The sequence below is a fragment of the Molossus molossus genome, unplaced genomic scaffold, assembly GCF_014108415.1.
Source record: "Molossus molossus isolate mMolMol1 unplaced genomic scaffold, mMolMol1.p scaffold_m16_p_4, whole genome shotgun sequence".
Lineage (NCBI taxonomy): Eukaryota > Metazoa > Chordata > Mammalia > Chiroptera > Molossidae > Molossus > Molossus molossus.
The window spans coordinates 102,223,962-102,251,437 of record NW_023425377.1 but is presented as its reverse complement, the minus strand read 5'-3'; the positions used below and the strand labels follow the sequence as shown (position 1 = coordinate 102,251,437).

General features: G+C 39.4%; 1 protein-coding gene across 2 annotated transcripts in view; it reads right to left on the bottom strand.

The window, feature by feature from the left end:
* Window positions 1–27,476, bottom strand: part of CPE (carboxypeptidase E) — a 122,719-nt gene that overhangs the window by 26,481 nt on the left and 68,762 nt on the right. Inside the window, exons 1-3 of one of the 2 annotated variants that reach the window (XM_036240726.1) lie at window positions 9,429–9,497; window positions 8,909–9,105; window positions 6,767–6,934 (exon numbers count right to left, since the gene is read on the bottom strand). In XM_036240726.1, coding sequence (XP_036096619.1) covers window positions 6,767–6,934; window positions 8,909–9,105; window positions 9,429–9,456 — 393 coding nt within the window. In that variant the 5' untranslated portion in view covers window positions 9,457–9,497. Of the gene's footprint in view, window positions 1–6,766; window positions 6,935–8,908; window positions 9,106–9,428; window positions 9,498–27,476 lie in introns of those variants that run through there. The other variant, XM_036240725.1, reaches the window with a different exon arrangement.

Genomic DNA, 27,476 nt, shown 5'->3' with positions numbered 1-27,476 from the left:
CAAAGGAGGAAAGAAATTTATACCAAAGAATTAATCTGGCACCAAAGCTTGATGCTTTTATGTGATGAGTTTTTAGCAACAACTAGGAAGACTCTCAAATTCCCAAGTATTTCTTTGATTTAAAAATAATATAATAAAAGTTTTACTGGCATATTCCAGATGTTTACAGGTTGATACATGCATAAAAAATGATTCTGAAGGACACATACCCAAAGATAAATGGTGGTCATTTAAGACTATAGGCTAATAGGCCCTGGCCAGTTTGGCTCAGCGGCTGGAGCGTCAGCCCGCAGACCAGAGAGTCCTGGGTTTAGTTCCCAAGGGTACATACCTCGGTTGCAGTTTGTCCCCTACCCTGGTTGGGGTCATGTGGGTGGCAGCCAGTTGATGTGTCTCTCTCACATCGATGTTTTTCTCTCCCTCCCACTCTACCTGAACAAAAATGGAAAAATATCCACGGGCGAGGGCGAGGATTAAAAAATATACTTAAAGAAACTGTGTTTTGAAACAAATTAAAGATACAATCCTGAATACACAAGGTGGTGTGCAGCTGTTAGGTTTGGCCTATTATTAGTTCTTGTATGCCCACTGTGGCTAATACACGTTATCAGTATGCTCAAAAGCTAGCAAGCAAATTCCACAGTTTGATAAATTAAACTAGTTTCTCTTTGAGTATCAGTAGAGTCTTTTAGGCTAAGTGCTAAGACCCGCCCCCTAGGTGCTGTGACCGTATATTTAAGTGATCCACAGAGTAGCTTCTGGATAGAGCACCCCGTGATCCAGCCCTTAATACAATCTAGTGTCACTTGGGACTTATTTTTAAAAGTTCCATTTAAAAACTATAAATATAGCTCAAGTGTTATGCTCTACAATTAGATGGCTTTGGCTTTTAAAATACATTAAAGATATATTTGTTCTGTTTCCTTCACAACTTTAGCCATTAAAGACAAAATTTGATAAAAATCATTTGATGTATTTGAAGCCACTCTGTTTTCAAGCAATCCAGGCCAAGGCCCAGCTACTGAGCCTAGAGGATGGTGGAGGTGACCCGGCTGAAGGGCTCAAGAGCAGATGAGAATGACTTCGAGGGAAGAACTCCAGGAGAACAAAAGCGAGCCTTCACCCAGAGAGGTTCCTTTCCATCCCCCACCCGTGCAGCACACACACGCAGATCCTCATGGGAGTCCACAGGAACCTGCACTTTTGACCCATGATTCCTAGCACACCAAACATAAATAAACCTTAAAGTTTTAAAACCACTATAAGGGTCCAGCCAGTGTGGCTCGGTGGATTGACCAGTGTCCCATGGACTGAGAGGTCCCGGTTTGATTCCCAGTCGAGGCATGTGCCTGGGTTGCGGGCTCAATACCTGGGCATGCAGGAGGCAGCCAACTGATGCTTCTCTCACATCAATGTTTCTCTCTCTCTCTCTCTCTCCCTTCCTCTCTCTCTCTAAAAAAAAAATCAATAAAAAACTGATTTTTAAAAAACACTATAAGGGACATATATGTATATATTGCTTCCCCTGAGAAGTGGAAGGGGAAAAGGGAGGATGTGGAACATAACATTAGTGAAATGCCTACCAAGCCTAGTACCAGGCTGGGTCTAACCACTGTCTCAGTCTTAACAATGAAGATGGAGAAAGAAGATGAACCAGACAGAGGTAATATCATCTGAAGTTTCTGTGTAATGTAAACAAATCATGCTTCAGTTCCAGACAAGAGCTAAACTTTAATTTTATACATTTCTCTTTAATTTACCCTTCCTAAGAAGTATTGGCATTGAGATATTTTTCAACAAACGCTCTAATATTTTACAAGCACCATGAACATGCATCTTCTAAATAAGTCTTGCTGCAGCCAGAAGTATGAAAACATCGAATGTAGGGACCGTGCAAGTTTGAGGTAGGCTCCCTTGGAGAAGAGGAAGGCAGTGCTGGCTGAATACTAACAGCACTTACACAAACGTCCTGTCAACGTGAGTTTGTGTCATTCTTCTCTGGTAGGTGACGGGAATTACTTCGGTCGTTTCTCAGATTTGACGAAGACGCATCGGCAGGTCAGTGCAAGCCAAGGGGAAGGTCTGTGGGCTGAAGCCAGCCTGGGGCTCCCACGAGGTGTTTCAGTTCTGTCTTACCCTCACAGCCCTCACACAGGACTGTCCTCTTTTCCCCTCTGGTTGCCCCAGCCGGTCCTCAGCCCTTCTCCCCCCAGAATGGCTAAGGGGCTGAGAAACTGCAAGTGTATCTGTGACTCAGAATCAGGAATGTTTCGATCGCTCACTGATCAGGTCCTGCCAGAATCCTCCACCCCTGGCAGCCCGCTTCTCAGACCAGTCCCCTGACCTTAAACTCAGCCCTGCTTTCTGGAATAAATCCTAAATTTAGGCAAGAGAGTGTCAGGCACTTCAGACCAACCATCTGGAGCTGCCACCTCTGGGTCCTCTGCCCGGAGCCCCAGCCACACGTGGATGCCTGTCCGGAACTCCAGCTGTGGGTTCCCAGTGGCTCCATCTTTCAGACATTGTGATTTGCTCTCCAGGCCGGACAGCTTTGACTCATAACAGGCCCTCAGCCGACTCTGTGTCAGACTCAACTATGAATTCTAATTCCTGCAATCAAGGGACTGAAATCTAGAATCAGAGGGGAAAACAGGGATATAAACAAATAACTACAACATAACAGATAATAAAGCTGTATGTAACAATTAGCTCCATACCAGAAGCACCCATACAAAGAACACAGAAGAGGGCTTAACGGGATCTGTCTGGAATAGCAGAGGCGGGCTTCCCAGAGGAGGTGACATGGGAGGAAAAGAAGAGCATTCCAGACAACTGGAACACATACAAAGGCACAACATTATTAGAAAATCCTAGGCTTAGGGATCAAAAAGGCGTTGGTGGACGGAATTACATGGGGTATGCGTCTGCCGGCAGCTGCCAGAGGCCAAGGGAAACTTGAACAGCCCTGGAGCTAAGATAAAATGGAGAAACTGTACTTTCCAAGTTCGCACTTAGGAGAGGTACTGGAATAGTTGCTAAGCCAGAGCAGAAATGCCTGGAAGGACCAAAGAGGAACTGAGAGCTGCCAACAGCACCACTTCCCACCTCTCCTCCAAGGTGGGCTCTCCCTCTCCCCCAAGTAATTAACAATGTGGTTTGTAGAAACACCAAATGCTTAGTGGATGTCAATGAGTCCATCTAAGCCTGAGGTACATAACAGAATGCTGAGAATCTAGGCCAAAATGGTAATACTAGCTCCAGGCCCTGGACTCAAGTACTCTATCTGGATTATCTCACTCAATCTTATAACCACCCTATGAGGCAGATGCTACTGTCATCTCCGTATTTCAGGTAAGAAGTGGAAGCACATAGCACTTTAATAACTGCCCAAACCTCACACAGCAAGTATGGAGCCAGGACTAAACCAAGGTGGCTCCCCACAGTCTCCAGGCCAAAACATCACACATTCTGCCATACTCAGTTATCATCATCTCTGGGCAGTGGAGAGCTAGCTAGCAAGGGGTTTTAAGCCACAGCACAATAATTTCTGTGTGAATTCAAGAGCCCTGGCCGGTTTGGCTCAGTGGTTAGAGCGTCGGCCTGCAGTCTGGAGAAACCCGGGTTCGGTTCCCGCTAAGGGCATGTACCTCGGTTGCAGTTTGTCCCTGGCCCTGGTTGGTCGTGCGGGTGGCAGCCACTTGATGTTTCCCTTTCACATCAATGTCTCTTTCTCTCTCTCTTCCTCTCTCTCCCTCCCACTCTATCTGAACAAAAAATGGAAAAATGTCCTCGGGTGAGGATAAAAAAAAAAAGAATTCAAGAAAATTAAATGGAGTTGGGAGAGGCTGGACCCAAAACAAGAATATGTGGCTACTGTACTCATCAGACCAGATGATGGGGTGTGAACTGGAGCAGCGGAGAGAGTTTGCAGAGGAGGAGAGGACTGAACAGATGTTAGGGAAGTTAATCACTGGGATTTGGTAACTGATTGCTGGGGAGTGGTGACAGCCATGAAAAAAATCAAAGTCTCTGATGATGATGGTTAAATGAGAGAATAGTGTTTTCTTAGGGAAAATACTTGGTTTGGGTCAGCCTGAGCTTAAGGCTCTGGGTGCCACCGGACAAAAAGGCTCCATGGCAAGTAGAATAGAGAAATAGAGCTCGTGTGAGAGCTGGAGTTACAGATACAAATCTGGGAGACACCGAGGTACAGGAAAGGATGGAACCCTTGGGAAAGACATATGTAGCAGATAGAACCCCAAAAGCCAGCATTTCAGCCAAGGTATAAGAAGCAGGGAAAGAAATCACTATGTGGTAGAAGAAGTAGGGGAAAGTGGAGTTGTGCAAAGCAAGAGAGGAAAAAATTCTAAAAAAGAAGAAAAATCAGGTGAAGCCAAGAAGCAAACCATCAGTTTGGAATATAAGGAAGCAAAAAACACCCAATCAGAACAGCAAAAAGAAAAAAGAATCCAAAAAATGATAGTACTAGGAACCTGTGGGACAACCTCAAGCATACCAACATTTGCATCATGGGAGTGCCAGAAGGAGAAGAGAAGAACAAGAAATTGAAAACCTATTTGGAAAAATAATGACAGAAAACCTCCCTAACTTGGTGAAGGAAACAGACATACAAGTCCAGGAAGCACAGAGAGTCCCAAACAAGATGAATCCAAAGACGTCCACACCAAACACACATCATCATCAAAATGCAAAAGGATAAAGACAAAGAATCTTAAAAGCAGCAAGAGCAAAGCAGTTAGTTACCTACAACAGAGTGCCCATAAGACCATCCGTCAGCTGATTTTTCAAAAGAAACTTTGCAGACCAGAAGGGAGTAGCAAGAAATGTTTAAAGCAGGGACCTATAACCAAAATTACTCTATCCTGCAAAGCTATCATTTAGAATTAATGGCCATATAAAGGGTTTCCCAGACAAGAAAAACTAAAGGGGTTCATCACCACCAAACCAGTATTATATGAAATGTTGATGGGTCTTCTTGAAGAAGGAGATAAAAAAAATATGAACAATAAAATGGCAATAAATACATATCTATCAATAATTGAATCTACAAACAAAATGAGCAAGCAGAACATAAACAAACTCGTAGATACAGAGAACTTTTTGTTGGTTGCCAGATGGGAGAGGGTTTGGGGGAATGTGTGAAAAAAATGAAGGGATTAAGAAGTACAAATTGGCTGTTAGACTGACGAACCTCAAAGAGAAGGGAGGAGGTGGGGCGGGAAGAGAGAAACTAAACAACTTCTATACATATACGCATAATCAATAGATACAGACAATAGTGTAGGGAAGGCAAGAGGTGGGTGAGAGTGGGAAGGAGAGGGTCAAGGGGGGGGCGGAAGGAGGGACATCTGTGATACATTCAACAATAAAAATAAGTTTAAAAAGTAAAACAAAAGAATTCAAATAACTCAACACCAAAAACAAAAACAAAAAACCCCAAACAACCCAATTAAAAAACGAGCAAAGGACCTGAATAGACATTTCGCCAAAGAGAACATATAGATGGCCAATAGACATGAAAAGATGCTCAATGGCAATAATCATCAGAGAAATGCAAGTTAAAACCACAAGATATCACCTCACACCTGTGAGAATGGCTATCATCAATAAATGCACAAATGACAAGTGCTGTTGAGGAGGTGGAGAAAAGGGAACCACCCTCGTACACTGTTGGCGGGAATGCAGACTGGTGTAATCACTGTGGAAAGCAGTACAAAATTGCCTCAAAAAATTAAAAATGGAACTGCCTTTTGAGCCAGGGATTCTACTTCTGGGAATATATCCAAAGCAAACAGAAACACTGATTTGAAAAAATATACGCACCCCTATGTTCACAGCAGTGTTACTTACAATAGCCAAGATCTGAAAGCAGCCCAAGTGCTCATCAGTAGATGAGTAGATAAAAAGCTGTGGTACATTTACACAGTGGAGTACTACTCAGCTATAAAAAAGAAGGAAATCTTACCTTTTGAGACAGCATGGAGGGACCTGGAGAGTATTATGCTAAGTGAAATAAGCCAGTCAGAGAAAAACAGTATCACATGATCTCATTTACATGTGGAATCTAATGAACAAAATAAACAAAATAGAAACGGACTTACAGATACAGAGAACAGACTGACAATGGGAATGGGGGCTGAGGCACTGGGTGAAAATAGATGGAGGAAGTAAAAAACAACAACTCACAGACACAGACAACAGTATGGTGATTACCAGAGGGAAGTGGGCTTGGGGGCAGGTGGAAAAGGGCGAAGGGGGAATAAATGGTGATGGAAGGAGACTAGACTTTGGATGGTGAGCGCACAATGCAATGTGCAGATGTATTGCAGAGTTGTACACTTGAAACCTATATAATTTTGCTGACCAATATAACCCTAATAAATTCAATAAAAAATTGCTTCACCATCTTAAAAAAAAAAAAGATCAACAGTGTGAAATGCTGTAGGAGGAGCCAATCCGATAAGTACCTTTGGAAGGGCCATGATGAGTTTCTAAGACCCCCCCACAACTGGGTTCCACTCTCCTGTCCCCACCCCCAACTCCCACTCCCCAGCTACCATGACAGATTCTAAGGACAGGACTAGTATCAGGGCTCCGGTCTTTCTAGCCGTGACTTTCTCAGCCATAGTTAACCACCCCATACAAGGATGACATTACTCCTACGTCCTTCATTATGATGAAGATATCACAACATATTTCCTTAGGCTAGACAACAGAACCCATGAAAAATATATGTGTTCTCTACCTTTGTGTTTTGATCCACAATTTTCTTCAGATTTTTTAACAGATGATTATTGGGACCACCTTCCTTCTCATTAATATAAACTATCCTATCCAGGTCGGGGAAGTTCCTGTTCAGATCTATTCCCTGGGCATTGCTTCGGCCCACGAACCAGTCCTTGAGTTCACCAGGCTAAAAAAATGTCAAAGAGAAAAATCATCAGTTATCTGCTATTATTGTTGCTTTGTATTGAAGGTCTCCATTAATGATTTTTAAAATAATCTATTAATTATTTATTTCAACAATATCCTCCAATAATGGCATTTTCACTAGTTTACTGAGATAAACATGAAGAAATAAGGTTTAAAATAATTGTTATGGCTATTTTGAAAATATTTTCAGTAAATAATTTAAATATTAACAATAATAGCATTTAAAAGATATCATCAAATTGCAATAAAGTCAATATACATTAGCTGGTAATAGATGACGTGTGTTTTAAATCATGACACTATACTAAAGTTTAAATAAAACATTCATTGCCTCTGTAAATCACAGTAATATGTTTTTAAAATTCAAAAGAATAAATTACTAAATAAGATCAGAAGCTTAAAATGAGTTTAACATTAATTATCTCTATATTAATAATATACTTCCCTCTTGTGAGCTTCATGAAAAAAAAGAGCTCTAAAACTTATGTTCTATAGTCTTCCTAAAAATATATATATATTATTAGTTGAGAAATTCCTGCTCAACTTTAAACCCTTCATTTCACTAATGGTATAATAACCTGGAAGTTTAATCAGCTTCTAAGATATTTCGTTATATTCCATAATGTAGATTTCTTTGGTTTACTATTAACTTATATCAAGTCTATGATATAGAGATAATTTCTGTAATCCTGAGGTCATGCAAGCTCAGATACCTTAGACAGTGAGGAATAAAAATATGTAAGTAAAACAATATATATTTTGTAAATAAAAATATAAAAATAGCAATAATATTTTGTCCATATTGTCTCACAGTTCTGAATATCACCTTAAATTATTAAATGATTTAATCATATGTTACTAGAATTCTTCTCTCATAACTTTAGAAATTATATATCAATGTTATACTTATTTACAGAAATCACTCACTTTCTTCCAATGTCAAACTATCAGGTCACTGGATCTCTTTTTAAGCTACAAACTGACTTCTTAACTTTAGATAAACATAGAAAATATATACTTTAATATATTTTCATATATAAGAGAATTATTTCAAACTGCAGAAAACAGCAAATGTAACGTCCCTGTCCACAAAAATGGGAACACAAACTGTATATTTTTTCTGAAAACGTCATTACTTTCCAGTTTCTCTAAGTTACAATGTATTAAATTAATTTTAGTGTAAAGGTAGGAGAGATTTTTTGTTTTGTTTACTTTACTCATCATATAAAGACAAGGATTAAACATCAGTGAACCACTGATATGGCCAAAACAAAAAAACAGCTCTCTTCCTTGGTTTCAGTAGAGGGTGCTATGACATCAACTCATTCAGATACAACAGCAATTTTTAAAGGGTGTGCTGCAATAATTTTTAAAACATGCAATACCTGACCAGTTAGTTAGGGGCACTGGTTCCCTTAGATTGTCAAATAAAAAAGCGACAACAGCCAACATAACAGTAGCCATCCACTATGAATGAATCAAAATTATACCTATTTTTTGTCAGATCAGCAAAAAATATAATACATTTTCTGATCTGCTACAGAATTTTAGCAATTAGATTATATGTGCCATGGATGAAAAGGGTTGAAAATCGCTGAAATACAGCAATGGCATTATTCTCCAATACAGAGCAGTAGATATTTTTCATACTTCTGTGTAGAGTTTTAGAAGGAAACTGACCTAGTCACAAACGTGAGTTGATAGAATTTATTTAACAACACAAACAAAACACTGATTAAATAATGACTTATTAAGAACATTTGTAATCTCTGAAGAAACTCTCACCCACGATCCCTTACCTTCTGAATTTTTTTCTCACCAGTAAGACATGACTTACACCCTCCTACTGCACCATCTGGAAGCTTCATGTGAGTGCATGTGAGTAGATAAGCCCGTGAGTACAAACATACAAAATGAATAAAGCGTGCCCTGCTCCGAGCTGGTTCCCACTCACCTGAGATGCTGCCTTCTCAAAGCCATCGGGGTTCAGCGAAGGCATGATGTGAATCCGAGTGTTATGGATCAGCTTGACGATAGTCTCGTTCCCTTTTTGGTATTCATTGCACAGATACTGGGCCAGGAAAATGAGCAGTTCCCGTCCAACAGCCTCATTACCATGCATATTCCCAATGTATTTAAATTCAGGCTCACCTACAAGGTAAAATAGTATAGAAATGTTTTGTTTGATTTTTTTGGTACGTACCCCTAGCAGGAACCGAACGTGGGACTCTCTGGTCCACAGCCAACGCTCCAACCACTGAGCCAAACCAGCCAGGGTGTATAGGCATGTTTTCTATAGCACCCATTAGAAGACAAATGATATACAGTGCCAAAAACATCGTATATCTACTAAATTATTACACATAGCTGACAACTTCTTTTCCCTCCAGAACTGATGCTGAAGAAATCTTTCGATATCAAAATACTCCAAACTCCCCTTCTGTCCTTCTGTGTCTCTCTCCCTAGTCACCTACTTCTTATGGACTGAATTCTCTCTCCCATATTCAAATGTTAAAGTCCTAACCTCTGATGCGACTGTATTTGGAGATGAAACCTTCAAGGAGATAAAGTTAAATGAGGTCTTAAGGGCGGGGTCCTAATCCAACAGGACTGGTGTACTGATAAGAAGAGGAAGAAGCACCACAGACCTCTCTCCTCTCTCCCAGTGTGCACAGAGAAAAGGCCCCGTGAGCACACAGGGAGAAGGCAGCTGCCGGAAGGCCAGGAAGAGAGGTCTCAGCAGAAACCAATCCTGCTGGCACCTTGATCTTAGACTTTTAGCTTCCAGAGCTGTAAGAAAAGACATTTCTCTTGTTTAAGCCATCCAGTCTGTAATATATTTTTATGACAGATGGAGCAGACAAATACTCCACCACTTCCCCAGTAACTAATAATAATAATACGTTGCCAGCCTCCTATTGGTTCAACACTGAACTTTGCATGTCTTCTTATTTAGTCCTGCCCAAGCATCTACAAGTGGGTATTATTATCCATCTCTATTTTAAGGTGAGCAAACTGAAGTTGTGACTGCTTAAGAGGCCTGACCACAGGTACGCAGCCCTAAAGCCAGGATTCAAAGGCTTAGCTTCTCATTTAGTTAAAAGTCTAGGCTTTTTTATTTATTTTTAACCATAGTGATTAAACTTCTGGAGCCAGACCATATGGGTTAAAATCCTAGCACCAATTCTTATTTATTTATTTATTTATTTTATCCTCACCCGAGGACATTTTTCCATTTTTTGTTCAGGTAGAGTGGGAGGGAGAGAGAGGAACAGAGAGAGAGAGAGAAACATCGATGTGAAAGGAACACATCGAGTGGCTGCCACCCGCACAACCGACCAGGGCCGGGGACAAACTGCAACCGAGGTACGCGCCCTTAGCGGGAACCGAACCCGGGTCTCTCAGGACCGCAGGCCGACGCTCTAACCGCTGAGCCAAACCGGCCAGGGCATAAAATCCTAGCACCAATTCTTACTGGCTGGCCTTGAGCAAGTTACTTGAGCTCTGTGGCTCTGTTTACCCATCGGTCCATCAGATGATCGATTCTATGTCATGAGGTGACTATAAGAGCTAAGTGAAATAATAAATGTAAATTCTTACAACAGTGCCTGGTAAATAACAAGTGCTACGTGTTTGCTATAATTATTTTCATAGTATTATTATTGCATGACATTACCTTGTCACTGTGAGGTGCTTTGGTACACATAATCTAGTTTTCTCTTTCCAGTAAGTCCACTAAAATGTGGAAGACAGACATTTGTATTATCCTTATTGTACAACTGCAGCCCAAAGAGGGTGTTTTGCTGAAGGCCTCAGCATCAAACCTAAATCACAGATGCCCATTTCTGCTGCTCTCCATTGCCTTTTAGGGGAAATAAAATTGCAGAGCACAACAGCAAAGCGACCTTCGTTAATCCTGTTGTTCTGCTCTTTTCTGCTTCATCCATCCCACAGGCCCAATTTCAGCAGCAGAAAAGACGCTCCCTTTTACAAGACCACTAGGACGGCTCACCCTGATTTTTTTAAAAAGTTGGAATTATTTTTCTCCTGGAAATACACTATCTAAATATTATTTGCAGTGGATTCCTGAGTGTATGATTTAAGCGACTGCTAGCCACAGAAAACCACGTCCTGTGTGACCTCGCGACCTGAGCTTAAGCTAATCTTCTAAGGATCAGACGGGAGCAGGATCAGTGCTATTTATATGCCCATCATTTTTTTACTTTCAGGGAAAGTCTGCAATAAAAGTACCTCCAAGGGACTTGCTCAGGAGATGTGCGAGAAAAGATGTTTTCTTTGCTTCCGATTTCAAAAGTCCTAAGAACCTTCTTCCTTTCTGTCAAACTCCCCTGCTTTATACCTTCCCTTTACTGATGTAGTCACTGGACTGAGGCACAGAAGAAACTGGGGCAGCCCATTATGAAAGGAAACAGGGTTTTGGGAGCCAGACGAACATCAGAGCCTGCTCTGCAGTCCTTTGAGAAGACTGCACTGTTGGAGGCATTCTGGTCCTGCCCCATTTCTTAACCCAACAAGCTCTGAAGCTTCAGTCACTCAAAAGAGCTTGGCTCACAACCCATAAGAGTAGATGGGCACACTGAACTCTAAAAAAAAATCTATATCTATATCTATATCTATATCTATATCTATATCTATATCTATATCTATATCTATATCTATATCTATATCTATATCTATATCTATCTAATCGTTTAAAGGAGAAATGGCAAATGCGTGGTCACTTAGCACCCAGTGTTTGGTGTGGCTGTGGCTGTGTACTCTCTATTTGAATTTCAATGCTGCCGGATAGCCCCTGCTCTCCCTGTTCAGCCACAGGTGGCACCACTCCCTCACCTGCTGTACTTGGTTCAGTTTGCAACTTGTGATTTTCAAATTCAGAACATTTCCAGTATGGTGTTGCTTCTGTGACTCTCTAGGAAACTGCCCTCAGGAACAAACCTTCCCCAACATGTCTGTTGTATTTGTGAGATACTAATAATGACAGTAGCAATGCTTTAGGTTGACATAAAGATAGGACTGTAAAGGTCATTTTATAGAAGATATTAATGTGTGAAAAGAAAACGCAAGGCACATATGAGTTAGCAAAAGAAAAGGCAAGTATATTTTTATCTTCCTCTGTCTTCAGGAATAAATTAGCCCACAATACAGATTCTGCTATCACCAGAATACAGAAGGGCGGGATTCTTTTAAGCCTACTGACATGTCTCATGAGGTAGAGAAGACCTACAGATTAATTACAGCAATTGTTGGATGTATAAATGCGACTTCTGGTGTCAGACTCTACAAGGAATCAAAAAACAAATAAAGCAGCATTCCCAAACTCAGGGAATGTAGAGTCCAGGGGACACAGAGGTACACAAGACAGTGTTCAGGAATAAGGCAACAATGAAGGAATGTTGGACCATAAACAACCGGCTTCCAGATTCTAAACTGAAATATTCCTACAGCCTCTCTGGCCCCTCTCTGACCCTTTGCCCTCCCAAAGCCAGAATTATCTTTTCAAACACAACCTCCATCAGATCCCCTCTAAGACCTAAAAATGCAGCAGTTAACTTCCCACTTGCATTTACCATAAAACCCAAAAGTTCTCTACACGATTTTTAACTCCCAGGTGGTCTTGTCTGATCCACCCCCCTGCCTCCCGGGGCACCAGTCTCCCCTCGTCTTTCACCAGACTTCCTTCGGCCACAGGGCTCTTGCCCATGATGCGCTCTTGCCTATGATGTGCTCTTCTCACACACACATTTTGACTTCACAGCCTTCTGATGGTGGATAAATACAGTTTTCTCAGAGTATGTATAGTCTAAGTATAGTTCCTTTGTTATTTTTAATATCTCAGTTTAAAAATATGCATTAATCGGTGTGATTACTTGTTTAATTCCCCACCCCAAGACTGCATGGTCTATTGGTACAAAAAGTAGCAATTAAGTAAATCCATGAGTAAATGAGTCAATGAATGGTTTTGCTTTTCAATCCCATCCTCCCAGCGGCATGACTGACAGCACAGCATGCCCTTGAGATGCAGGTGCAACCAGGGCCGAACACCTTTCTGGAACGGGAAAGGGCATAAATGAATAACTAAAGGGAACTTGAGTCGGTGTCGGGGAGCCCGCACCCCGTGAGGAGGACTCAGTGCTTGTTAATATATCCAACATTCTCAGACAGGCCTGGAAATTCTTCTTTGGGAATGAAGGCAGCAGTGTTGTGAACAGCTGATTCGCCAGGAAGAAGATTAATCTCCATGGTCACAGCCACAAAACCTCCCTAGGCAAGCAGCTTCCTGGGCTATTTTTGTTGTAAAATCTAAACAAAGTGTTCTGAAGAGACTGCATTCAGAAACAGAGATAAAATTGAAGGCTTTGAACTTTGAATAAACCTCCCTATGTCAATTTAACTTCAACTTTTAACAAAGAAGTGACAGCTTTTCATCATCACTTAATTATCTTTTCTGGGGTTATACAGATAGAGTTTACAACAGGTTGTGAAATGACGCATGCAATGTCTGTTTCCGGAGTCTACAGAACAAATCCCAGGTTTAGCAGGTACGTCATTCTGTGGATACAGTGGGTAATGCCCATGTAGGATGCTCATCCCTCTCTTAGCAACAGGAAGAAAAGGCATTGAGACACGTACCAAGCTCATCCGTCTCATAGCAACGGGAAGAAAAGGCACTGAGAACTATTGTCAGTACACTTGAGGATGGCTGTTTTTCGTTCACCTAACTTTCCTCACTAATTCATTTTCCTTTTACACAGCAATCCCGTTCCTGCAACTGAGGAATCATCATCTTTGCACAGGATGCACTGGATCAGCTCAGGAAACACAGTTTCCCTGTTGCCCCCATTTTTCCACAATTTCCTGTAACTATCTGGTTTCCCGTCACTTTGAAGGGCACACAATAATCAATCAAGCCATCACTAAATGATAATCACCTCACAAACCAAGTCCAGCCTGGGTGGGCTGAGTGTCTGTCTTCTATCTGTATCATGGAGTAATGTACCTGATTGGATTTGTTTTCTCAGCAGAACAGATAAGAATAACTTACAAGTTTTTAAAAATAAGCTCCAAATTTTTACTGAAATCAGAAATAAGTCAATAAATTCCAAACCAGAGCAGGCAAATGATTTTAAGTCCCATACTTACAACTTTTAATTTGCCCCAACTGTGTATTAATGTGTTTTGAAATAACTTAATCAGTAAAAAAAAAAAAAAAAAAAAAATACCCTTAAAGAAATTACACAACCACAAACCCACACCCTTTAGGCTTAGCATGTAGGTGAAGTCTGGAGCCGACTGGTTAGCAAAGCCCCCAAATGGTGGGCATTAACCACCTTAAAGGGACCAGAGAGTCCCTAAAGCAGAAGTCCACGGGCTCAATAGGCTGAGCCTGAAAAAGAGAGCCAAATAAAGGAGCAGAAGTAAAAAACTAATACTGTCTGCCTTCCCTATAAAAAGGAAAATTTTCCTCTACCCCTTTGTTTGATCCAAAGGTCAGCCTGTCTTTCTCTTTAATATTTTCTCCTCTTGGAAACGGCTGACTGGCTGACCACTGGGTAGAGTTATTGATCAGAAAACATTTAAGTTCCCTTTCAAATCTGAGAGTCAATTATTCAATGGCCTCCATATGGGAAGAAAACAGCAGAGGGAAAATATCTAATGAAAAATTAAATAAATGTGAAAGTGAGCTGTGAATCATGAAATTCTACGTAAGTATACCATCACTATTTAGGAAAAAAAATAAGTAGGTTAAGGATAGATATTTTAAGAAAGGATTTTTTTTAAAAATTACAGCTGACATACAACATAGTGATTTATATATCTTACAAAGAGATCAACACAATAAGTCACCTTACAAAGTTATTACAATAGTATTAACTATATTCCCTATGCTGTACATCATCACGATTTGGGCAAAAAAGAAAGAACTTGCTTCTAGTAACAAAAATGCTTCCATCCTTCATTCTACAAAAAAAGATGAATTCACATTCAGATGAATCTATTCTTTCTCTAGCATCAAATTATTGCCAAAATGTAAGTCCACTCACTCATTTGAAAATTGTATACTTAACTCACTGATTATGCAGTTCTTAGAACTGGTGACAATTGCAAAATACATGTTCCTAGTACAATCGGCCCTCATTTATCGCGGTTAATCAGTTCCAGACTCTACTGAGATAAATGGATTTCCGCGAAGTAAGATTCTTTCTTTATACACAGTCGTCCCTCGCCACTTTGCACTTCGATGGTCACGGCTTCACTCTATCACAGCTTGAAAAAACCGTGATAGAGCAAAGATGCAAACCTGCAATGTACTAAACACATTGCTGAATTAAGTATAATATCCAAAAATAAAACCTCATTTCTCAGACATCATGGTAAAATGTGCACACAACCAGTAATTTTGAGAAATAGACAAATAGCTAGACGAGCAGCATAATCACGGAACTGATTTTGATTCACAACTAGTTGGAAACACCTTTGGAACAGATGGGCGTTTTAATCAATGATCTCCCTCTCTCAGTGGTAAACCTGGGGTTCAGACATTAGCGCTATTATTGCTTCCACTTGTTTGACGTTCTAACATATAGCCTATAAGTCATTCTTGCAGAATGAACCCTGCAAGTTTCTAGAACTTGTCAACAAGAACATCATTAACTGGCTCATGTTTTAGCACATCTTAGCAGCCTAAAATACTGAGTATATTTCTAAAAGAAATTGAAATCTCCAGAGGCCAAATAAACAATGAAAGGAGGTGGGTATGTTTATAAAAATAGATTCTTCTTGTACCTACAAAATGAGGAAAAAATAAAGGAAGGGAGGAAAAGAAACAAAGGAAAAGCAAAAGAGTACAAACAAACCATAGTTCTCAATACATGTTAGCTAACAATTCTGATAGTTCTCTGAACCAAAGAGAAAATGGTAGATCATCCGAGTGAACCAAGTCATGATTACAAAAAGTAATGGAAAACCACAAGTCCATTTCCACCGATCATTTATGCCTATGAATGAACAACTCATCCTATTTCAAAGGTGAGTCAATGAGAGGATGAGTAACAGTGATGTCATCAGAACCTGTGTGGGTGGAAAATGTCAAGCATTTCTAGCAGACACGAATGAATGAGAAAGAAAAACTTCAATTTTCTATTAAGCAGATAAAGTGGTGGCAACATTAACTACCCAAAACAAAATTAGCAATGTAAAATCTTAGTTGAACAATCTCTTTACAGAAACTCCTTGGAACTGTGTTTTTAATTCTCTCAGGAAAAAGGTAACTCAAATGTCATTGATTTGTCAAAACATCTTCAGGATGTTATTTTTTTTCAACTTCATAACTAAAGACTTGTAGTGCTACACATACACCAGTCTCAGAAGCAACTGGCAATGCAACAGATTATCTTTAAAGGAGAGCAAAGGGCCAAAAGATGCTTGTGGGTCTTTCCGCAGTACTTAGCACCAGAAAGGCCGTACCTAGCTGATACCAATTCCCTGTGGGAGGACTGGGTCGACTCCAGGCCTCCCTCCGAATTATTCCATATCAGGGCATGCACAAAGCATCCTGTTTTGTTCAAAGTTTTGAAAGAAAATTGTGCTGACTTAGAACTCTTTGTCAGAATCATTATGCTTCTTATTCATATAGATTTCTGAGCTCCATTTCCAGAGATCACACTTCAGAAGATCTAGAGGTGATTCGGATGCCCTCCCAGGACCCGCATGATTTGGGACGTTAAGTGCAGGGAAAGTCTAGTTATGGGACAAAGTTCAATGACACCTGCGGACAGGTAAAATTCCAATGGCCTGGGGTCACTGAGATACAGATTGTACACGGGTGATGATTCTTAACAATTTATGGATCATGGATTTCTGAGAATTTGCTTGAAACAAAACTATGAGAGATTCCAAAATGGCGGAGGAGTGAATGGACGCTACACAGACCGTCTCCCAGGACCAAACTGGAATTACAACTAAAATACAGACAAATCGACAGGAAAAAGCAACAGAAAAGCAGCTTGCGAGGACCATATAACCAGGGACACTGACTCGATCCTGGTAGGATTGCGAAGGCGCGAGACAGGTGCTGGGAGCCCACGGTCGGCAGCTCAGCAGCTCGGCAGCGGCCTCAGCTGGGAGCGGCGCCCTCGGGTTACACTCCCAGGCGGCTCCACAGCGCAGCCGGGACAGAGGCTGAAGCAGCCACAGCCACTCACCTTGGGCTCCGGCGGAGGGAGGGCAGAATGGACTGGAACTGTGTCGGGACACTCGGGATTTGGAGGGCAGTCAGAGCTTTTGCTGAGTTGCAGCCACGCAGGACGGTGGCCATCTTGCTCCTTCCCAGGACTCTGAGGAGAGGCAGCAGCCCCTCCCTCGGAGATTCAACCCCACCCTGTGGGCCACTGAAATACAAACTGAGGCTCATTACAACCAGCATCTGCCCCACCCTCGGAAAATCACCTTACACTGAGCACCTGAGGGAGTTTTTCAATCAACTATCGACCCAAAACTCTTCAAGTAATCTGGACTGCTAGCTTCCAGGCAAAAAGCTAGAGGATAACAGTACCATTCCTGGGCTAGCAACTCTAACCAGGAAAGTAAGACTTGACAGTGGTGTTTAACGTGGATCCTCCCTCGCTCATCTAAACCCAGGAGAGGGAGCCACAAACAGCAGAACACCAACACCCATAGGGAAAACTTGGCAAGCTCCAAACCCCACTGTGATAGCCCAAATGGTGAAACACAGAAACAAAAGCCAAATGAAAGAACAAGAGACCTCCACCGAAGATGATATCAATGTGGAGCAGTTAGGCAAGTTAACAAAGCTAGAATTCAGAGCCATGATCTTGAGGAAGCTCAACAACATGAGTAAGGAAATAGAGATGCTGAAAATAAACCAACTGGAAATTAAAAACCACCAAGAAGAGATCAAGAGTGACATATCAGAAATAAAGAACACATTGGAAGGTCTAAAGAGCAGAGTAGAGGAAGCTGAGGATCAGTGAATTAGAAGATAGGGTAGAAAAAATCAACCAATCAGAAAACCAAAAGGGAAAAAACAATTAAAAAACAGAAAACAGCTAAAGACAACTGTGGGACAACTGGAAATGTAATAATATTCACATCATAGGAGTCCCCGACAAAGAAGAAAATGAGTAAGGGTTAGAGAATATATTCAAAGAAATAGTGACAGAATACTTCCCTAATTTGGTGAAGGAAGAAGTCATCGAAGTTCAAGAAGCACAGAGAGCCCCAAGTAAGAAGAACCCAAACAGGCCCACACCAAGACACACAGTAATTAAAATGCCAAAAATTAAAGACAAAGAGAGAATCCTAAAAGCAGCAAGAGATAAGCAACAGGTTACCTACAAAGGAAACCCCATAAGGCTCTCAGCTGACTTCTCACAAAAAACACTACAGGCCAGAAGGAAATGGCATGAAGTAATCAAGGTCATGAAAAACAAGGATCTGAATCCAAGACTACTCTACCCAGCAAGGCTGTCATTCAAAATAGAAGGTCAAATAAGGAGCTTCCCAGACAAAAAAAAAGACTAAGGGAATACATTAGCACCAAACCAGCACTGCAAGAAATGTTAAAAGGACTGCTGTAATTAGTAGAAGAAACAGGAAAAATATATAACCAAACTAAACAAAAATGGCAATAAATAAGTACATATCAATAATCACCTTAAATGTAAATGGACTGAATGCTCCAATAAAAAGACACTGAGTAGCTAATTAGATAAGAAAGCATGACTCATCTAGATGCTGTTTACAAAAGACCCACCTCACAACAAAAGACTCACATAGGTTAAAAGTGAAGGGATGGAAAAAAATTTCCAAGCAAACAAAAAGCAAAAAAAAGCTGGGGTATCAATACTCCTATCTGATAAATTAGATTTCAAAATGAAGACCATAACTAGAGACAAAGAAGGCCACTACATACTATTGAAAGGATCTATCCAACAGGAAGATATAACCTTGATAAACATATATACACCCAATATAGGAGCACCAAAATATATTAAAAGTCTTCTGGAGGACTTCAAAGGAGAAATCGACAGCAATACAATCATAGCAGGGGACTTCAAAACCCCGTTGACACCACTGGATAGATCCTCTAGACAAAAAATTAGCAAGAAAACAGAGACTCTAAATGAAGCACTAGACCAAATGGATTTAATAGATATCTACAGAGAATTACACCCCAAAACTACAGAATTCACATTCTTCTCAAGTGCACATGAGACATTCTCATAGATAGACGACATGATAGGACACAAACTGAATGTCTACAAGTTCAAGAAGATTGAAATCATATCAAGCATCTCCTCAGATCACAATGGCATGAAACTAGAAATCAATTGCAACAAAAACATGCAAAGACATTTAAACACATGGAGGCTAAAGAGCATGTTATTAATCAATGAATGGCTTACCAAGGAGATCAAGAAAAAAATTAAAAACTTCCTGGAAACCAATGAAAATGAACACACAACAACACAAAATCTCTGGGATGCAGCAAAAGCAGTTCTGAGAGGGAAGTTCATAGCACTACAGGCCTACTTTAAGAAACAAGAAAAATTTCTAATTGACTATCTAACCTCACAACTTAAAGAATTAGAAAGCAAACAAAAAGAAAACCCCAGAGCAAGTAGAAGGAAGAAAATAGTAAAGATCAGAATAGAAATAAATAACATTGAGACCAAATAAACAATTCAAAGGATCAATGAAACAAAGAGCTAGTTTTTCGAAAAGATAAACAAGACTGATGGACCCTTATCTAGACTCACCAAGAAACAAAGAGAGAGAACCCAAATACACAAAATCAGAAGTAACAACTGACACCACAGAAATACAAAAGATCCTTAACAACTACTATGAACAATTTTATGGCAATAGATTCGACAATCTAAGCAAAATGGACAAATTTCTAGAAACACAGACTCCCAAAACTGGACCCGGAAGAGATAGAAAACTTGAACAGACCAATAACAACTAAGGAAATTGAAGAGGTAATCAAGACTCTCCCAGCAAAGAAAAACCCAGGCCCAGATGGCTTCACAGGGGAGTTTTACCGAACATTCAAAAAAGAACTAACACTCACTCTCTTCAAACTATTTCAAAAAATTCAAGAAGAAGGAAGACTTCCAAACTCGTTTTATGAGGCCAGCGTAATTCTAATTCCAAAATCAGAAAAAGACACTACAAAGAAAGAAAACTACAGGCCAATATCCCTGATGAACAGAGATGCCAAAATCATGAACAAAATACTAGCAAATTGGATCCAGCAATACATCAAAAAAATTATTCACCATGACCAAGTGGGATTCATCCCAGGGATGCAAGACTGGTACAATATTCGCAAATCAATAAACGTGATACACCACATAAACAAAATGAAGAATAAAAACCACATAATCATATCAATAGACGCTGAAAAATCATTTGACAAAATCCGGCATCCATTTCTGATAAAAACACTCAGCAATGTGGGAATAGAGGAAGCATATGTCAACATAGTAAAAGCCATATATGAAAGACCTACAGCCAACATCATACTCAATGGAAAAAAACTAAAATCATTTCCCTTAAGAATAGGAACAAGACAAGGATGCCCACTTTTGCCACTTATTTAACATTGTACTGAAAGTCTTAGCCACAGCGATCAGACATGAAGAAAAAATAAAAGGTATCCAAATTGGAAAGGAGGAAGTAAAACTGTCATTTGCAGATGACATGATATTATACATAGAAAACCCTAAAGACTCCATCAAAAATCTACTAGACTTAATAAATGAATTTGGCAAAGTAGCAAAATAAAAATTAATGTCAAGAAATCGATGGCATTCTTATACACCAAGGATGAACTCACAGAACGAGAAACTCAGAAAAACAATCCCATTTACCATCATGGCAAAAAAATTAAGATACCTAGGAATAAACTTAACCAAAGAAGTAAAGGACCTATTTGCAGAAAACTACAGGACATTGAAAAAAGAAATAGAGGAAGATATAAAAAAGTGGAAGCACATATCTTATTCATGGATTGGAATAATTAACATCATTAAAATGTCCATATTACCCAAAGCAATCTATAGATTCAATGCAATCCCCATCAAAATACCAACGACATATTTCACAGAACTAGAACAAATACTTCAAAAGTTCATATGGAACCAAAAAAGACCCCGAATAGCCACAGAAATTTTGAAAAAGGACAAAGTACGTGGAATCACAATACCAGATATCAGGTTATACTATAAAGGGACTGTAATCAAAACAGTCTGGTACTGGCAGAAGAACAGGCATATAGACCAGTGGAACAGAACTGAAAACCCAGAAATGGACCCAAGGCAATATGCTCAATTAATATTTGACAAAAGTGGCAAGAGCATACAGTGGAGTAAAGACAGCTTCTCTAATAAATGGTGTTGGGAAAATTGGACAGCTACATGTAAAAAAATAAAACTAGACCATCAACTTACACCATACAAAAAAACCCCTCAAAATAGATAAAAGACTTAAATGTGACCCGTGAATCTATAAAAATTCTAGAAGAAAATGTAGGCAACAAAATTTCGGACATCATATGCAGCAGAATTTTCACTGATACATCACCTAAGGCAATAGAAACAAAGGAGAAAATGAACACATAGGACTACATCAAACTCAAAAGCTTCTGCACAGCAAAGGAAACAACCACCAAAATGGAAAGGCAACCCACTGTATGGGAGAACATAATTGCCAATGATATATCAGATAAGGGGTTAATTTCCAATATATAGAGAGAGTGCTCATACAACTCAACAAAAGAAAGACAAAGAACCCAATTAAAAAATGGGCAGTGGAGCTGAATAGATTACCTCTCCAAACAGGACATACAAATGACCAAGAGACATATGAAGAAATGCTCAACATCACTAATCATCAGACAGATGCAAATTAAAACAACAATGAGGTATCACCTCACACCTGTCAGAATGGCCACCATCAACAAATTGTCAAACAACAAGTGTTGGTGAGGGTGTGGAGAAAAGGGGACTCTAGTGCACTGCTGGTGGGAATGCAGACTGGTGCAGCCACTATGGAAAACAATATGGTGTTACTTCAAAAAATTAAAAATTGAACTTCCGCCCTGGCCAGTTTGGCTCAGCGTTTAGAGCGTCGGCCTGCGGTCCAAAGAAACCCGGGTTTGATTCCCGCTAGGGGAGCGTTCCTCGGTTGCAGTTTGTCCCCCGCCCTGGTTGGTCGTGAGGGTAGCAGCCACTGGATGTGTCCCTTTCATGTCGATGTTTCTCTCTCTCTCTCTATCTTCCTCTCTCTCCCTCCCACTCTACCTGAACAAAAAATGGAGAATGTCCTCGGGTGAGGATTAAAAAAAAAAAATTGAACTTCCATTTGACCCAGTGATCCCGCTTCTAGGAATATACCCTAAGAAGCCTGAAACACCAATCAGAAAGAATATATGTACCCCCATGTTCATAGCAGCACTATTTACAATAGCTAAGATATGGAAACAGCCAAGTGCCCATCAGTAGAGGAATGGATCAAAAAGCTGTGTTACATATACACAATGGAGTACTATGCAGCTGTAAGAAAGAAAGATCTCTTATCCTTTGAGACGACATGGAGGGACCTGCAAAGTATTATCCTAAGTAAAACAAGCCAAGCAGAAAAATACAAATACCACATGATCTCACTTATATATGGAACATAATGAATATAACATTCTGAGGAATAGGGTAGACCCAGAAACACGGAAGTAGGTTACAGACTGACAACCCTCAGAAGAGGGGGTGATGGGGGGTGGGAAGAGATAAACCACAGAACTTATATGTATGTATGCATAACCAATGGACATGGACAACAAAGCCGGGGACAGGGCAGGGGGGATGGGGAGGAGGGTGTCAATGGGGTGAAAAGGAGAAACATCTGTAACAAAAATAAAATTTAAAAAAAAAAAAAGAAAGAAAGAAACAAAACTATGAATTCTTTTTCTTCGCATTTCAAAAAATTTCCCCAAAGATTTTACAAACTTAAGGAACCTAATACTAGACATTTACATCTCAGAATTGGGAAAGAGGAAAATCACAGCCACCATAAAATAAATATCAACATACATCTCTTGCACAGGCTTATTTTTTAATCTTGGACAAAGAAGAGACGATTTCATGTGCTTTGTTACTATAAACAAAACACAGCAGCATGTCAACAACATAGCACTGTTTTGTTTTTTTTAAGTTGGGGGATTGAGGAGCATGGACTTAGGTGAAACAGATCTGGGTTTGAATATCTGGTCAAAATAGTATATATATCTAACTTTGAGCAAGTAATCCCTTACCCTAATTTTCGTATTCTTTTCTGTAAATTGGATTACTAAAATCTCTTCTGTGGAGTTGCTGAGGGGATTAAATGAGAAAATATATAGATAGATAAAACATTTTGCACCATGCCTCACAACTAGTAGGTAACCAATCAATCGATATTATATTGCCCATGATTCACCCTGTTTACATAATATGAACAATTTTTTTCTATTCAAGACATATAGAAGTTTCCAACAAGATTATGATGTACCTGGATCTTTCAAAGAGCTATGAAACCTAAGGGGGTTTGGAAAATTAACCAATCCTTCCAGGAGTACAGATAATATTAGCCTCGTGTCAACCCATCCCATATGGCAGGCTCCTCATACTTGGATGCACCAGAACCGCCTGAAGGTCCTGTTCAAATGCAGGTTGCAATTCAGCAGGTCTGGGGTGGGGCCTGAGAGCCTAAAGTTCCAGTAAGTTCCCAGGGTATACCATGCTGGGGGCCACTCTTTGATGTAAAAAGGTTATTTAGAACTTCTAAAACCAAGAGTGGGCAGAGAAAGAGACAGCAAGAGACACTGACTTTTAAATAATAAAAGAACTCTTTAGAACCATGAGTACTTTGTCTTATTGTTGGCTCACTCCAATCAACGTGAGTGCCCACCCACCAAAAGGCACACCCAGCAGAATTTTAGAGGCCACAAAGTGATCTCAGGTCCAAGATTCACTATAAATGTTAAACTGCATGACCCAAAAAATATCTGCTAAGGTGTACTGAATGCAAGGTTAAATGCAGGAAGATGGTAGAATCCTATAGGGCTTACTGAAATACCCCTTTCATGCTCCAGAACTATTCAGATTACAGGAAAGTGTATGGCTCCTCTCGATTTTTAAATTCAATTTTTAAAATTTAAATAGACGTTAAATAATTAAGCACAGTTCTAAATTTTTAATGTAGTTATGAATAAATTATGAGTAATCATGGATTCTTATAGGATCGTACTATCATATTTTGTTTATAGTTCTTCACTAAAGTATTTTCAAGATTTTTATTGATTGCAACTGTTCTAATTTTATGTTCCACTCAACCTCACTCATCTTCTGCTACTCTTTTATTTATTTCTTGAGGACTAAGCCCTTTAAAGAATTTTTTTTCAATGAAGAGGAGAAGGAAGTAAAATGACAGACAAAATTTCATACAAGGTTAGTAGATAATTAGACACACAGTACGCCCCCTCCACCCCCGCCAAGACTAGAGATTTCTAATCTTATAATACATTTATTAGTTTATATTAGTATTTTGCCTGAACCTTCCCTCAGGGATTCTTTAATGTTAATTTAAATAAATATTCCACAGCATTCAAAAGTAAAATGAATATTGAAATGTTTTGCTAAATAAAATACAAAGCTCCTGGCTTCAATGAAAAAATTAAAAGTTACTAAATATTAACTAATCATCTTTTAATTTCACATGCACCCCAAGTAAATAATATCTACAATCCCAAAATGTCAACATAAAATTTTACGTTGAACCCTGTCATTGTTTTTGCTAACAAGTTCATGATTCTTTTAAAGCTATTTAAGATTCTGCATTTGGATGATTTGAAATATCTTGTCAAAAAAGTTCTTAATGAAATATACGAGTTCAATTTCCATGGACTGAACTCCTTTCAATAAAGTTGTACATTTTTTCTTCACATAGGAGTTGCACCTTTCTTGTTAAATCTGTACCTGGGTATATAATTATGAAAGGAATCTTTTTTTTACTATATTGAACTTGTTATTGCTACTATTTTTAAAAGCTGTTAACTTTCTTGTCATTTCTTTTATATTTTCAAATCCAAAGAAAATACAAAAATCAGCCAAAAGAAGGTAGGAGTAGGGAATTTTAAAAACTATAAGCAAAAATTAATATTTGAAAACACGAACAAAAAAACAGTACAAAGGATAAATAACATCAATAAAATACAAAATATTTACCTGATTTCTGACTTCCAGCTTTCAGAACTTAAATAAATGTTTGTTATTTATAAGATACCTAGTCTGTGGCATTTTGTTATAGCATAGATGGATGGCTATTATCAAAAAACAAAAGACAACAAATGTTGGCGAGGATGTGGAGAAATTGGAAGCCTTGTACACCATTAGTGGGAATGCAAAATTATACAGACAGTATGAAAAACAGTATAGAGATTCCTCAAAATATTAAAAATAGAACTACCATATGATCCAGCAATCCCACTTCCTGAGTACTTGTCCAAAAGAACTGAATTCAGAATCTTGAAGAGATATTTGCACTCCCGTGTTCACTGCAGCACTGTTCACAATAGCCAAGATGAATGGATAAATAAAAGTAGTATATATACACAAGAGAGTATGTTCAGCCTTATATTTAAAAAGAAGAAAATTCAGCATTATGTGACAAGATAGATAAACCTTGGGGACATTATGCTAAATGAAATAAGCCAGATTCAGAAGGACAAATACTGCATGATTCCACTTATATAAAGTATCTAGAATAGTCAAAGAAGCTAACAATACAATGGTGATTGCCGGGGACTGGGGATAGGGGGAAATGTAGAGTTGTTAATCAATGTGTATAAAATATCAGTTATGCAAGATGAATAAGTTCTGGTGTATGCTATAGTATTGTTATGTCTAGCATACACCAGAATAATGGTGGTTTGAATGTAATAAATGCCCACTAAGGTTAGCTATTTGATGATGATGATGATGATGATGATGATGACGACGACGACGACAATGACGGTGATGATGGAGAGGAAGAGAAGAAAAAGAAGGAACCACTCAGCAAATGCCATTTGTTCTAGTCTTGGTTGTGGCTTCTACATAGAAGACATTTCCAATGACTCTCACTTGCTCTTTCTTCTCATGAGTTTTAGAGAATACTCAAAATGATCCAAATCCCAAGAGAAGCCCACATTTTTACAGTTAGATCTTCCATTTTTCTTTGCTGAGCTCTTTCATTTATTCACTCACACCAGTGTTTACTGAGTGTTTACTATGTGCCAGACCCTGAGGGTACAATGGAAAACAAAGTAGGCTTAGACTATAACTTTCAGAAAACTTCTAGATCTTGGGTTCTGAGTTCTGGGACAGCTGTGCCACTTTTGCCACTTTTAGGTTTCACTGCTTTTCTTCAAAACAATAAAAGGGATTTTCTGAGAGGCTGTCTCAATTGCATCCTCACCAGAGAATAAAAAGAGAGTTTATACAAGGTCTGCCAATCAACTCACTGTCCAGAAGAACTTTCTGCAGTGGTGGCAATTTTCTATATTTGTGCTGTCTGAGGTTAGATGCAAGAAGATGGTGGAATACTACAGGGCTTACTGAAACACTCCTCTGATCTCCAGAACTACATAGTAACACTGATGCACTTCAAATGGGGCGAGTGCAGCTAAGAACTGAATTTTTTTTTGTTGTTGTTAAGATAGAGCGGGAGGGAGAGAGAGGAAGAGGGAGAGAGAGGGACGTGAAAGGGACACATCGAGTGGCTGCCACCCACACGACCAACCAGGGCCGGGGACAAACTGCAACCGAGGTACATGCCCTTAGCGGGAACCGAACCCGGGTCTCTCTGTACCGCAGGCCGACGCTCCAACCGCTGAGCCAAACCAGCCAGGGCAAGAACTGAATTTTTAATTATACTTTATTTTAATTAAATTTGAATAACGTGTGGGGCTATAATCTTAAACACCACAGTCCTAACTCATTGTATATTTCTGCTGCAATCAGGAAACTGAATTTGTTAATTTTGTATGAATTCCCTGTATGTTGAGTTTATTTACATCTTAAGAGGACAAGTCTAAGGAGTATCAGAAAAAGGAAATCTAGAAATAGTACTGTGGACACACAAGCACAAGCTACAGTTAGGTATCTGAATAAAAACTCATTGTTTTGCTGTAGAAAGAAACTTTCCTTAGTGTGGAAAAATTTGAAAGGGTCTGCCAAACCAGAAATGCTATTTAAATAATAAGAATTTATATAAAAAATACTATATTTTATACAAAATATGGAATGCATTCCTTACTGTGCTTTTTAGCAGAAGAAATGATCAATCCTGATTAGAAGCACTTACAAAAGTCACGTTGAATGCATCTGTACATACAAGCTCATCAGCTGCAGAATTGCAGCAACAGTGGTCATTTTGGTTTGGTTAAAACACCTACAAGTCCT